This window comes from Lemur catta, chromosome X, assembly GCF_020740605.2.
Source record: "Lemur catta isolate mLemCat1 chromosome X, mLemCat1.pri, whole genome shotgun sequence".
NCBI lineage: Eukaryota > Metazoa > Chordata > Mammalia > Primates > Lemuridae > Lemur > Lemur catta.
In genome coordinates this window covers 12,243,433-12,258,215 of record NC_059155.1, presented here as the reverse complement: position 1 = coordinate 12,258,215, position 14,783 = coordinate 12,243,433, and the positions used below count along the sequence as shown (strand labels likewise).

General features: G+C 38.2%; 1 protein-coding gene across 1 annotated transcript in view; it reads left to right on the top strand.

The window, feature by feature from the left end:
- The window catches only part of COL4A6 (collagen type IV alpha 6 chain), a 264,348-nt gene that overhangs the window by 100,603 nt on the left and 148,962 nt on the right, over positions 1-14,783 (top strand). The window contains exon 3 of the mRNA XM_045537937.1: positions 11,792-11,875. Within this exon, the coding sequence (XP_045393893.1) occupies positions 11,792-11,875 (84 nt within the window). The remainder of the gene's footprint in view (positions 1-11,791; positions 11,876-14,783) is intronic.

Here is a 14,783-nt window from a genome sequence, read left to right as displayed (position 1 = left end):
ATTTGATCATCATAACAACGCTGTTGTGAAGTAAGTATCCTCGTTCCCATTTTAGAGCTGTAGAAACTAGGGCTCAGAGTAACTTACCCAGAACTAGTAAGTGTCAGAAGCAAGATTTGAACCCAGATCTTCCTGAAGACTTCAATTTACTATACCACACTTGCCTTAAAGTATTTCTGAAATTTTCTTTTGCTGTTGGTGAAGCAGAAACCAAGAAAGGTAAAGTGAGTTGCCCAAGCTCACTCAGCTAGTTAATAATAAAGCAGGGACTAGAAACCATTTCCAGGAATACTATCTCATGTTACTTTATTGCCTATGAATGGATGAATAATGTAATGGTTTATCAGTAAAAATGATTAAATGATTGGAGAGACTCTGAAAACAAATTCCATCCATATCTTGATTACTTCCATTTCATGTTTCACAGACTTTATAGAAAAACAGTTTTGTATAGTTAGAAATAAGCCAATAGTGACCCTGTGTTCCTCAATGTCTGTGTGCCTACTATATTCCCTCCTTGATCTTCAGAAGTAGATATGCAAATATAGACAGTGCACAGGTGATTTCAGTTCTAGCTTATAAACAGGTATCAACCCCCGTGGTGGGTAGTTTTATGCATACATGTACATTTGGTAAGGCTATGGAGACCAAATGTTTGGTCAAACAGCAGTCTAGATGTTATTGTAAAGATATTTTTTAGATGTGATGAACTTTTATATCAGTAGACTTTGATTAATGCAGATTACTCTCCATAGTGTGGGGTGGGCCTCATACAGTCAGTTAAAGGCCTCAAGAGAAAAAGACTAAGGTCCCCGAATGAAGAAGAAATTCTGCTTCCAGACTGCCTTTGGACTCCAGTCTGCACCATCAACTCTTCCCTGAGTCTCCACCCTGCCAGCCTGCGCTGTGTATTCTGCGGACTTGCTAGCCTCCATGATCATGTGGATTAATTCCTTAAAATAAATATGGTCATATGCCACATAAGGATGTTTTGGTCAACAACGGACCACATATACAACAGTGGTTCCACAATATTATAGTACTGTATTTTTACTGTACCTTTTCTATGTTCAGATATATTTGAATACACAATTATTTACCATTGTGTTACAGTTGCCTATAGTATATAGCACAGTAACATGCTGTACAGGTTTGTAGCCTTAGGAGCAATAGGCTAGACCATAATGCCTAGATATATAGTAGGCTATACCATCTAGGTTTGTGTAAGTGCACTCTACAATGTCTGCACAATAATGAAATCATCTAATGATGCATTTCTCCAGACACATCCCCATAATTAAGCAACACATGACTGTACATACACACGTACATGTGTACACACTCATACACACACAAATAAATCCTCTTTGTTCTGTTTCTCTGGAGATCATGGACTAAATACATCTACCTATTAATGTAATAGGCACAGTGCTAGGCTCTAGGAATATAGAGAGATCTCTGTGCAAAGAGATTTGTACAGCATGGAAAAAATGGACAAAATGCCTTGACAAAAGTAGGACAAGGTGAGAAAACAAAGCCATAAGAAAAGCACACAGGTGCATTTCCTGATGTCCTTTACACTTGATGATAGTACTAATGACATTCGGACTTTTATCTGTAAATGGACAATTTACTGAATTCAGAAGGAAAAACCTTGCAAAAACAGAGGCAAAAATAGATTTCCCTCTTCCCTTTAGACTGGCCTGATTAGTTAAATCTGTTGATTGAATTTATTAATTCAGTGAACGTTTATTGAATCTTGGCTTTGTGCACAGTGTGTAATGACAAAGTGGTGATGGTCTAAGAAAACTCAGGGTTGCCAGTGTCTCTCCCTAAACTTGGCCTAATCTCTGGAACCCAGGCTAGGGATGGAAAAGTTCCTTGGTATAGCTGTGGAGTGAAAATCAGGTACACAGAAGCTCCTGGTGAGAACACCTCTCTCTCTGAAAACTTGATTTGGGCCAAATTAGAGAGCACACCTGTAGACTGGGGCAGTAACCTGTCCCCGGCCTTCCACCTGGTTTCCAAGATTGCCTGCTTACTTTACAGACTCTATCAGTGCCTAGTTTGCATGCATCACCCTTCTAAAAGGCTAGTCCTAGGTATTTCAGGGAAGGATCATGTCCTAAAAATGTGATAAATTCCACTCATTCCCAAAGATGAAAGCTCTTCTCTGACTCCCTGCACTGGAATCATTTACAGTCTTGTGAGACAGAAAAACTAATGAATGCTCAGAGAGTACTTGGAGAGACATGCAAAGCGGCCTATGAATATGTTCAAAATTTTTTCTTCACCACAGTATCTGGGCCAATACCAGGCCTATAGAATTTAATTGAATGTGTATCCTTGGTTAAAGTGTGAGATCCCCAAAGGCAGAGTCTTTGTCCATTTTCCTTTGTATCTATATAAGTTTGGGCCCTACTTCCTCTCTGCACAGATCTTTAAGGTAGGTGCTCCTCAGGGCTTTTTCCAAGGCCCCTTTCTCTGTGCAAACTCATCCATGTACAATTCTGTGTTTCAACCCAAATCTCTCTTCCAAGCTCCAAGCCCATGTATATCTTACTTCTTAGACATGTCTCCCTGGCTATTCACAGATATTTCAAACTCAGGATATCTAAAACTGACCTCAGTCTCTAAACGCGCACACACACATACACACACATAAATTGGTCTAATCCACGCTTCTCCATCTCAGTAAATGGCACTACCATCTTCCATGTTGCTCAAGCTGAAGGAGTCATCATGGACTCCTCTTTCTTCTTCCCCTCCCATATGCAGTCATTCACCTTAATCTATCCATTCACCAACTCTGAAACTTAAATTCCTTTTCTAAAATGTTTTTTCATTAAAAATTTCAAACATATATAAAATAGAATAGTACAATGAAACTCTTCCCATGTACTAATTGCTCAGCTTCAAATTTACTGATTCATAGACAGTATTGTTTCATCTGACCTCACTTCTCCCCACCCTCAAATCAATGTGAAACAAATCCCAGAGATCATTTCATCTGTATTTTATTAGGTAGCTCTTTAAAAAAGCTATGAAAGCATCCCAAATTCCATTATCATACCAATAACAAAATTGATAATAATATCACAGTATAATCAAATATCCAATGTTCATATTTCTCCATTGTTTTATAAATGGTTTTGCTTCCTTACATTTGAGTATCCAAATAAAGTCCCTACATTGCGATTGGATGATAATTCTCTTAAGTCATTTTGTCTTTTAAGTTTTATTTTGTCTTTATTTATTTATTTATTTTTTTTTTTTTTGTGAGACAGAGTGTCACTTTGTTGCCCAGGCTAGAGTGAGTGCCGTGGCGTCAGCCTAGCTCACAGCAACCTCAAACTCCTGGGCTTAAGGGATCCTACTGCCTCAGCCTCCCGGGTAGCTGGGACTACAGGCATGTGCCACCATGCCCGGCTAATTTTTTCTATATATATTTTTAGTTGTTCAGATAATTTTTATTTCTATTTTTAGTAGAGACGGGGTCTCGCTCTTGCTCAGGCTGGTCTCGAACTCCTGACCTTGAGCGATCCACCCGCCTCCGCCTCCCAGAGGGCTAGGATTAAAGGCATGAGCCACCGCGCCTGGCCCATAATAAGTCTTGAAGTCAGGTTCTATAAGTCGTAAAGCTTTGTTTTTTTTTTTCTTTTTCAAAGTTTGGGCTATGCTAGGTCCTTTGTATTTTCATATACATTTTTAAATTGCATTGAATCTTTGATGATTAATTGGGGGAAATTTAATGTGTTAACTATATTTTTCCATTTATTTAGGTCTTCTTTAATTTTCTTAGCAATTAAGTTCTCAGTGTACAGGTGCTACACATTTTTGTCAGATTTATCCCTAAATATTTCATGTATTTGATGCTATCATAATAGTATTTTTCATTTAAATTTCAAATTGTTTGTTGCTAGTATATAGAAATACAAATGATTTTTGTATATTGATCTTATATCATCCAGCATTACTAAACTCACTTATTAGTTCTAGTAACTTTTTTTGGTAGATTTCATACTATTTTTTATGTAGATCATATTGTCCACGAATAAAGACAGTTTTACTTCTTCCTTTTAAATCTAGATACCTCTTTTGCATTGGCTGGGATCTCCAGCATAATGTCAAATAGAAGTGTAAATGTGGACATCATTGTGTTGCTCCCAATCTTAGTGGGGAAAGGATTCAGGCTTTCACCTTGGGTATAATGTTACCTGTAGAATTTTTGTAGATGCCATTTAGAAGGTTGAGGAAGTTCCCTTCTATTTCTAGTTTTCTTTGAGCATTTAATCAAGAATTGATGTTAGATTTTCTCAAAATCTTTTTCTGCATCTATTGAGATAATCATATGATTTTTTTTCTTTTTTAGTCTGCTAATATGGTAAAGTACATTGATTGGTTTTGGTATGTTAAACCAACCTACCATTCCTGGACATAATGCACTTGGCCATAATGTACCATCATTTTAATATATTGTTGGGTTCAATTTCATAAGTTTTTGTTAAGAATTTTTATATCTATGTTCCTGAAAAATATTGGTCTGTAATGGTAATACTGGACTCACAGAATGAGTTAGGAATTAATCCATCTTCAGTTTTCTCAAAGAATTTATATAGTATTGGTATTATTTATTCCCTAAATGTTTGGTAGAAATCACTAGTGAGGCCATGTGGCTCAGGAGTTTCTAAGGTTTTTAACCAGAAATTCAATTTCTTTAATAGGTAAGGGACTATTGGGATTATCTATTTTTTCTTCAATAAGATTTGGTACTTTATGTCTTGCAAAGGAATTACCAAAGATGTAGCTAAGGCCTTTCTATAGAAATGGCTTTCTAAAATCAGTTTTGAGTTGCACAAGTGCTTTTCGTCAATAAATAATCATACTTTGGAATTCACCTCAAGTGCTTCCCATTTTGTCAAACAGAATATATAAAATGTACTCAAGAATAAGATTTAATAAAAATTAACAGTTTTTACTGCTTCAAAAAAATAAAATCAGTTTGGCATGTCACTTTGCCTAGATACAAAAAGAAAAGTAGATGAGTTTTGAAGTCATGAAATGTGGAATCAGAGACAGAAATACTGGACCACTCCTTTGCCTATGGGCTTTGGGTTAGCCCAAAAAGTTTGAACTGGAGTTCGAACTTTCCTTATGACATATAATCCTTTTTTTTTTTTTTTTAGCATGATGCTTTTTAAAGTCCATTCCCACCGACCAAGTAGACTCCTAGATTAGTTTCTATTTTCTGCATATGAGAAGGGATTAGGGTTGTTTCTCCTAATTTTAGAAATGCAGGCATACGTGACAAGTTGGTTTGTCTTGTTCATGCTGCAAGCAAAATGAAAATTAACTTCTGAAGGGATTTACAGCTTAAAATTGCAGCCATAAAATTCGGTAAAAGTAACATGTTCTTGGCAAATGAAGACAGAGGTCCTGTTCTGCTATTTACTGGATTTTGTACTTTGTGGGAATTTTTTCCTCTCATACTCCCCCCTAGTCATGAAGGCTGGATTTGCTATGAGCCATTCTATTTTCCTGGTTCAGAGTCACCTCCGATGTTGTCTTTCCCCATCTCTAGACAAGGTGAAACATCTTTAGCCTTATCAACACCTGTAGGCCTTAGAGACTATCTACATTGTAAGCTAAACATCTAGCTAAATACTATCTTTGTGGAAATGATTTGTATTTATCTCCCATCCTGTCTCCTAATAGTTGCTACTGTTAGTGGGCTACACATGGATTCACCATCTATATCAACTGGGCATTTGTTAGACCCTCTCCCCAAGTCTGAAAGACAGAAATGACAGTGTGTTTAACCATTTGGACTTAATAACAGAGGAGACAGTCTTTCAGGTTATTTCCAACAGGCTGCAGCCTCCCTGGAATCCCAGCCCTTCCTATTCCTGTAAGGTTTTTTTTTTCCAGCTGTTGGAGAGCTAATCAATCAAGCCTTGCATCCTAACTTAGGCTCCCAACTAGAAACCCTAAAAAATTTTATTTTCAACTTGGAATAATTTTCCTAAAGCCATCATATTATAAATGAGCACTGAAGCTCTGGCCAAGCCACTGAAGCTCATGACACTCACTGCATACCTGAAGTCTAGTAGCAAGTAAACTCACAGAATGTAGGACAGGCAGCCCCATCACATGTTGCACAGCCAAGGAAGCTCAGGCCCAGCCTAACCACCCAAAATAATTTTATCAGAAAACTATCACCACAATTTCTCTTAAGTAGACAAAAAGGGAGGCTATTAGAATGGGAAACAAGTACCATAATGAAACATTAACTGTACTATTGTTGGAAAGGAGGAAAGGTGACATTTAAGAAAGGATGCATAAATTATATGGTATATGAATTATATCTTAGTAAAGCTGTTACAAAAAATAAAAAGAATGGATGTGACTAAGATTTCCTGAAAAATTGGTGGAATATGAAATGTATTCCAGGAAAATGGAATAGCCAATAAATAGACCCCTATGACTAGAATATTGGAGGTAATAGGTGGGCCTGCAATGATAGGTTGAGCCTGAATTTTAGGACCCTTAAATGCCATGCTTAGATCTTGAATTTGCAGGTAGTGGGGACTCATCAAAGATTTTTGAGGGAACACAGGACATAATCACATCTAAGTTTTAGAAAGATATCTTTTTACCTTCTCTGGTGATACTTCTTACTTTCTTCTTTTGATTGTGGTTACCTCCTTTATCAGGCTTTTAGTTTCTTGAGTGCAAGGAATAAGTTTCCTAAATATTTGTCTTTTTTTCATAGTGCCCAACACAGTGCCTTTATACACAGCAGGTATATAAAGATTGTCCTCAAATCAGTGAAGTGGACTTGGTGTGAGAAAGCCTTGGTTCTAGTCTTGTCCCTTTCTGGTTGTGTCCACTTTATTTAAATATGACTTAGGTACATTCACTTCTGTCCATCAACAACCATACATAACCCATGTTTAAGCCACCACCTTCTCTTGCATGAACCACTGCAACAGTTTCCTAATTAGTTTCCCCATTTTACTACTACTCCCTCCTGTCCATATCCATACCATCACTAGAAAAAAATTGTTGAAATCTCAATATGATCATGTTACTCCCTGCTTAAAAATATTCAGTGACTTCTTATTGCTCTGAGAATAAAAACCAACCTCCCTAACATGGCCTACAAGACTGTACATGAGTTTGTCATTGGTTGCCTATATGGAATCATCTCATGTCCTTTCTCCCCTTTACTTTCTTGTTTCAGTCATTTTGGCTTTCTTTTACTTTCTCCTGTGTGCTGTGCTCTCTCTCACCACAGGGCATGTGCATGTATTGTTCTCTCTGCCTCAAAGATTCTCTGCCTCACCCCCATCCCTTGACCTATTTGATGTTTCTTCATTCTTCAGACCTCAATTTAAACCACACTTTGTTAGATAAACCTTCTCTGATCCCACCAACGGAGCCAGGTGCCTGTTATATGTTCTCATATCCTTCCCATTGGTCTCCTTTGTGTCATACAGCACAATTATAATCAAAAGATTATGATTCTTGCATCTGTTTAAGGTATCTCCATATTGCTTTCCACAGAGGTTGCACTAGTTTGCAGTCCCACCAGCAGCGTATGAGTGTTCCTATCTCTCTGCATCCATGCCAACATTTGTTGTTTGGGGACTTATTGATAAAGGCCATTCTCACCAGAGATAAATGATTATCTCATTGTGGTTTTGATTTGCATTTCCCTGATGAATAGAGATGTTGAGCATTTTTTCATATGGTTGTTGGCCATTGTTCTGTCTTCTTTTCAAAAGTTTTTGTTCATGTCCTTTGCCCACTTTTTAATAGAGTTGTTTGATTTTTTCTTGCTGATTTTCCTAAGTTCTAAATAGATTCTAGTTATCAGCCATTTATCGGATGTGTAGCATGCGAAAATTTTTTCCCATTCTGTGGGTTGTCTGTTTGCTCTCGTGACAGTTTCTTTGGCTGTGCAGAAGCTTTTTAATTTGATCAGGTTCCATTTATTTATTTTTGTTGTTGCCATGATTGCCTTTGGGGTCTTCTTCATAAATTCTTTGCCTAAGCCATTGTCTATAAGAGTTTTTCCCACATTTTCTTCTAGAATTCTAATAGTTTCATACCTGAGGTTTAAGTCTGTTATCCACTGTGATTTGATTTTTGTGAGAGGTGAAAGGTGTGGGTCCTGTTTCAGTCTTCTACATGTGGCTATCCGGTTTTCCCAGCACCATTTATTGAATAAGGATTCTTTTCCCCAGTGTATGTTTTTGTCTGCTTTGTCAAAGATTATTTGGCTATATGAGGATGGTTTTATGTCTGCATTCTCAGTTCTGTTCCACTGGTCTATGTCCTGTTCTTGTGCCAATGCCAAGCTGATTTAATAACCACAGCCTTGTAGTATAGTTGGAAGTCTGTAGACCAGTGATTCTTAAAAGAAGTACTCCCTAGGAGGTATTTTAGAAATTGTGAAGTCATTTTTGGTTGTCAAAATGATGGGGTAGGCACTTACTAGGTGGGGGCCAGAAATGATAGATGTTTTGTACACTACAAAGAATTGTCCTGCATCTTGCCCTACATTTAGAAGACCTCTGGATATTCATGGAAGTGAAAACTGTTTATAATTATCTGAGTCTAGAACATAACCACATTTTACATACGGAAATGAATTTTTTCATGGTTTTATTGTTACTGATTAGAACTACCCAGTAAATAAAAAGAAGATTGTGCTTTTCCCCTCAAACATTACCATGAGTTATTTAATATTTACCATTTCAGAGAATCACTGCACTAATAGCAATGGCTTTCATGATACTTGAGTCACCAATACCACGTCCCAGTGTCATACTGTGTCAGAAGGCTGTCATGTTCATAAAGATTCTGTGTAGAGCCATTAGCCTCTGAATACCACTTCATTACATTTGCTAATATTGCCATGTATATGCTTTCACATACTTAAATACGTATTGTTTCATTATGAATGACTTTCCTTTTGTTCTTTTTTTTCTTTGCAATACAGTTAGGGCATACTATGTGCTTTTTAAATTTTTGCTTACATTTTTATTATAATTTATCCCTATGAATTTCTTTTTAGGGTAGCAGGAGAGAATATTAAATAATTATAATAAAAAATAATGTGCTGGTCTGATAGAGTTAAGAACCACGGTTCTTAACTTATATGATCTCCCAAGACCTTTCCAGTTTTAATTTTCTGTGGGTGTAAGGAGGGTTGGATTTTGAGAGGAAGGGGAGAGCATTCCAAGGTGGGAATGACACCAGCAACATGGCCTGGTTAAGCAGGGGTGGACTGTCCCCAGACAAGCCAGGATAGGCAGAGGCTTCCTTAGGACCTGGTCTGGTCTTGTTCCCTGGAAGCCACTCCTTTATTCCTCCCTCCTCACTGTAATTGAAGACTCCTGGGGAAACGGCCAGGGCTGGCATTACAGGAAATTGCCTTGTGGTCAACGGGGCTTCTCTGGTTACTTTCCTTAGTGACAGAGGACAGGGATGGCTTCCTGTCTGTTAATTGGGTGCCCTTACCTCCTTGTTCTGGCGAGTTCCTAAGAAACCTTAACTTCTTTACATGTCTGTGCCCCCTTAATATTTTTAAATAAAAAAAGAAAGCTTCTGCTCTTTACGTGTTTGCTCAACTCCTGTTATTGAAAATGTTTTTCCTAGCTGGTCCAGCCCCCTTTCTGCATGCTAGAGATCTGGAAACTTTTCATCTATGATAGACCAATTTTATGGGATGCCCAAACAGACACTGTTTGGAAGTAGGCATAGCTTTGAATAGATGCCACTTCAACTTTGAGAACACCTGTTGAGCTCTCTCCCTTGAAAGAGATGACTTTTATCATTTAATAACATGTATTTTTTTCTACTTACTAATTATGCTCATTGAAAACTACTTGGAAAATATAGAAATGTATGGAGAAGCAAATACAAATTATCCATAATACCAAGAAATATAGTACTCAACATTAGGCAAAGTGACAACATAGGCGAAGATTAAATTCAGTGCTGCTCTCCCAGTTCTCTATTCTGTGCCAGCCCCCAGCTTCCTCCTCCCAGAGCATTTCTTGATCTAACCCTTATGAAAACTTGCCTGTCCTATATACCATAAAATGGAAGGCAAACTGGAAAGTGTACAATAGCACTTACCATGTCAAAGGCATATTAGAGAGATAAAATATCTCATATAAGTAAGGTGTTTGGAATCTAAAATAGCAATATTTTGTCTTAGCTCTGCCATCACTACCTTATTACCGAGGTGTTGTGATGATAAAGTGCTGTGGGAATGTCTAAAGAGATAAGACACCATTTGAGAAATTCACAGTGTTCCCCAGGAATTAGGAAAAGGCACACAGTATACAGAGGCAAGAATGATTAAGCGTGAAGTAGGCTCATAAATATGCCTTTCTTTTTGGGAAAAAAACAGCCAACATTAAACAAAAAAGTTGGATGATATGGATGATACCAAATCCATCCCAGAGATAAAGTTCTTGTTACAGATAATAGTTAGAATTTATGTTTTACTTTTTCCCCAAGGTGGATAGGGTCAGAATGGCAGTTTTCCTTGTTTTTGTGTCCTCATATTGAGTTTCTGGTAGACAGAAGACTTAGAAAACACTAAGGCATAAGGGTTAACGTGAAGGCTTTGGAGTTAGTCACACCTGGGTCCAAATCCTAGCCCCCCCCCCCCATTCATGTGGTCATCAAACATTCTTTGAGTGCCATCCACGGTTTTAGGGATTTGGCATGCAGTGTTGGACAATACAGATAAGGTCACTACTTACATGGAGCTTACATTCTAGTGGAGGAAGACAGGATGTCTCATGATTAAAAGATAACAGAGTGATATGATAGGAAGTACCTGGGGACTACCTTAGTCTGAGCGGTCAGGAATGGCCTCTCTGAGAATGGACAATTGAACCAAGACCTGGATAATAAAAAGAGGCCCCCGATAAAAAAAAAAATCTAGGGAAAGAAAATTCCAGGAAGAAGTAACCGCTAGGGCAGAGGCCCTGAGGCAGAAAAAGCCTGGATGTTTTTAAAGAATAGAATGAATGCCCACTTGTGTGACTGAAGCACAGTGAACCAGAGAAAGTGTGAGGAGATGAGGTTGGGGAGAATCAGCACATGTCAAGTCATGTGGGAGCCTTGCAGAAATTCAGCTAGTAATCATCATCATCATCATCATCAAGCAGAGAAGAAGGAAAAATGAAGTTGGGGAGTTTGGGGGGAACTGTACAATAACACCTGAGGAATTCAGATCTAAGTGGGCATGGGGGTGTCACTGTAAGGTTTGAATGGTGTGCTAAAAATGGTGCCTGAGGAAAACAATTCTGAGAGCCAACTACAGGGTAGCCATTTTCATCTGTCACTACATTTCTAGCACTCGAATTTCTCTCAAGTTCTCTGCTAAAGCTACTGCTTTCTCAATGAGTGCAAATCCCTAAGTCACTGGACACTTGCTTTCTCACAAGAATGTGTCTAGGGTCTACTTCCAGCTTCATGTAAAGAAATTCTCTTGTACTTTGTGACTGGAATTTCTACCAATGAGGAGGTTTCTAAATCACAGTTCTCAAACTAGCTACCAAACAGGATATCTGGTGAGGTATCAACCTGAACTAAAAGGATGCTGGCTTAAGATTAGTTTTTATTTCATTTGACTTGTGACATCATCATATAAGATCATTAAGGCATTCTAAATTTACTTGATAAGCAGGAGTATGGTTAAGGGTTAGGTTCCCTGGGACAACATTGCTTCTTGGTTTATTAACTTTTTCCTTTTTTTTAATAGGGAGAGAAGACGCCTTATGGAAAGCTATGCGGGGGCCAAGACTGCAGTGGGGGCTGTAAGTGCTTTCCTGAGAAAGGAACGAGAGTAAGTTGCTTATTTTATTGTTGAAAGACAGATAGTCACAGGGGAGCTGTTATCTATTTTCTTTAGAATTAAACTGCTTAGAATTTACTCTTATGACCTCATGGAAGAAGCAAAGTGATGAATACCAGCTGGAAGGAGCTTTGCTAACTAATGATAGGCAGAACTAGATTGGTCAAAGTCTCTGAGCAACCAAGAAGAGGTTTCCTTCCTTACCTTGATGCCAAGATTTCCTCAGAATTTCATCTGGAGTATTTCCAAAAGCCAATTAAGTTATGCAGAACCAGATTGTGGTGATGTTTGTAGATGTGTGCAAATTTTCATAACTCATACCCACTTGATTCTTCCCTACCACTCTGGGTAACAGGTGGTCAGGCCAACTGTTATCTACATACTGGAGATGTGACTTATCCAAAATCATCCTGCTTGTTAGTGATAGAATCAAGAGTACAAGGTAGCCATAAAGCTCAGAAATAGAGGCCAACTGTACATAAAGAATGGTTTATAGATATTACATTAAACATAAGATATGTTTTAAAACATTGTGACTTACTCAATGTCTTGTCCCTCATTAGCAATGCATAGTTTAAATTGTTTTGCAAATTATAATAGATACAGTGCATTGATACAGCATTTCCATCAATCCCTGTATATGCATGGCCCCCAGATGATTTGTATCTCTCATTTTCACTGAATAAACCTGCATCTTTTTTTTTTTTTGAGACAGAGTCTCACTTTATTGCCCAGGCTACAGTGAGTGCAGTGACATCAGCCTAGCTCATAGCAACCTCAAACTCCTGGGCTTAAGCGATCCTACTGCCTCAGCCTCCCGAGCAGCTGGGACTACAGGCATGCGCCACCATGCCCGACTAATTTTTTTCTATATATATTTTTAGATGTCCATATAACTTCTTTCTATTTTTAGTAGAGACGGGGTCTCGCTCAGGCTGGTCTCGAACTCCTGACCTCGAGCGATCCACCCGCCTCGGCCTCCCAGAGGGCTAGGATTACAGGCATGAGCCACCACGCCCAGCCTGCATCTTTAGTATAATCTAGAAAAAGTATTCAAGGGGGTTTGATCTGTTAAAAAAAATACACATATATATACACACACACATACATATATACAGGTTGAGCATCCCTAATCCAAAAATCTGAAATCTAAAATGTTTCAAAATATAAAACTTTCTGAGTGCCAGCATAACACTAAAAGGAAATGCTCACTGGAGCATTATGGGTTTCAGACTTTCGGATTAGGAATGCTAAATCAGAGAGAGAGAGAGAGAGAGAGAGAGAGAGAGAGAGAGAGAGAGAGAGAGTCAGAGTCTATGTGTGTGTGTGTTTCCAGGGTTTATGGCCACCCAATTCAGATCTTCCAACTTCAAGTATTGTGTTTGTGCTGTCATCACACTCAAATAATCCTAAGAACTTAACACTGTCAAAGGAAGGTAGTAGCATAAATAGGTCAAGCAAACCTTCAAAAACATAGCCAAACAGGGAACACAGTGACCGCTCCACCTTCTCTTTCATTATCTTACATTTGCAGTAAAGTGAAATGTCAAACTATGCCAGAATTTGAAGAAAGAGAATAAAAAGCCATCTCTTCATCAAAAGGGACAAGACCCCATTATACATTAAAGACATAGATGTAGAATCATAAAATATCAGACAGGGAAGGTAGCTTAGTGAGCTTCTCATCTTATCCATTGCTTGTACAGAGGAAACAGACTCAGAAGGAAAATTACTTCTCAGGATCACATAGCAAATTGATGACAGATTCCAGGCTATTACCTGAATCCTTTGATTTCTCACCTATTTACTTTTACCCTCTTACCCACTGCTGCTTCTCAGGGAAGCCGTGTTCACTGTAGCCACCAAGGCCCATGCTCTCACCTCTGAAACATTTCAGAAAAACATAATTCTGCAATAAATACATGAATGTATTCTTAAATAACATGCAAGTAGTACAAGCAAAGCAAAAGTCTCCCTTGATGTTCTCTCAGTACCACTATTGTCTTCCCTGTCTTTTTCTCTGCATAATCAGAGATATATACACACATGTATAAAAATATTTTCAGTTTCTGGTTTTCTTTTCTAACATAGGAGCATAAGTATATATTCTGGGTCCTTTCACGAGACTTAGTATGTCCTTAAGATCTCTACTCCATAGTTTAATGTAGCCATTCCTCTTTTGTTGGGTACTTGGGTTGTTTCCAAATTTTGCTGTTCTATAAAATGGCAGTGCTACAGTGGAAATCTGTGAGCAGGCCTTCTTGTGCTCATCTCTAGCATAGATATTAAGAATCAGAATTACCAGATACAAGGGTAATAGACATTTTTAACTTTCAAAGCTATGGCCAAATAACCCTACAGAGTATCTTCCAATTTATACTCCCATAAGCATTGTACAAGAGTGCCCGTGTTTCTACACCCTTGCCAACACTTGATGTTTTTACTAATATGATGAATGAAAATCATCCTAATTCCCTGACTACATGGGAAGTGATGTGAGTTTAAGCATCTTTTCACATATTCACTGGAAATTTGTGTTTCTTCTGTGAATTTCCTGGACATATTCTCTAACCACTTTCCTACGTGATGATTCTTTGTTGACTTACTTTATCTCTTCAAAGATATAGCAAATAAAAATGACCCTAGTGGAAGCAGATGAGATTTTAGGTTTGACACCAAGGGGTCAAACCTCCTTGGGTTGTGAGAGGGGGGAAGCAGTTAGTCAGACTCAGTAACTGGAGAACTGAGAAGACTCTCTGGACTGTGTTGGATTGGGGAGCCTTTAAAAGTATAAAATCTTATATATCTGAACTGAGGTCAGTCCTACACCAGACAACCATGCCTATGATGACCTCATTGTTTAACCCCTGGCTGAGATTTTGATCTTTGCAGATGGAAG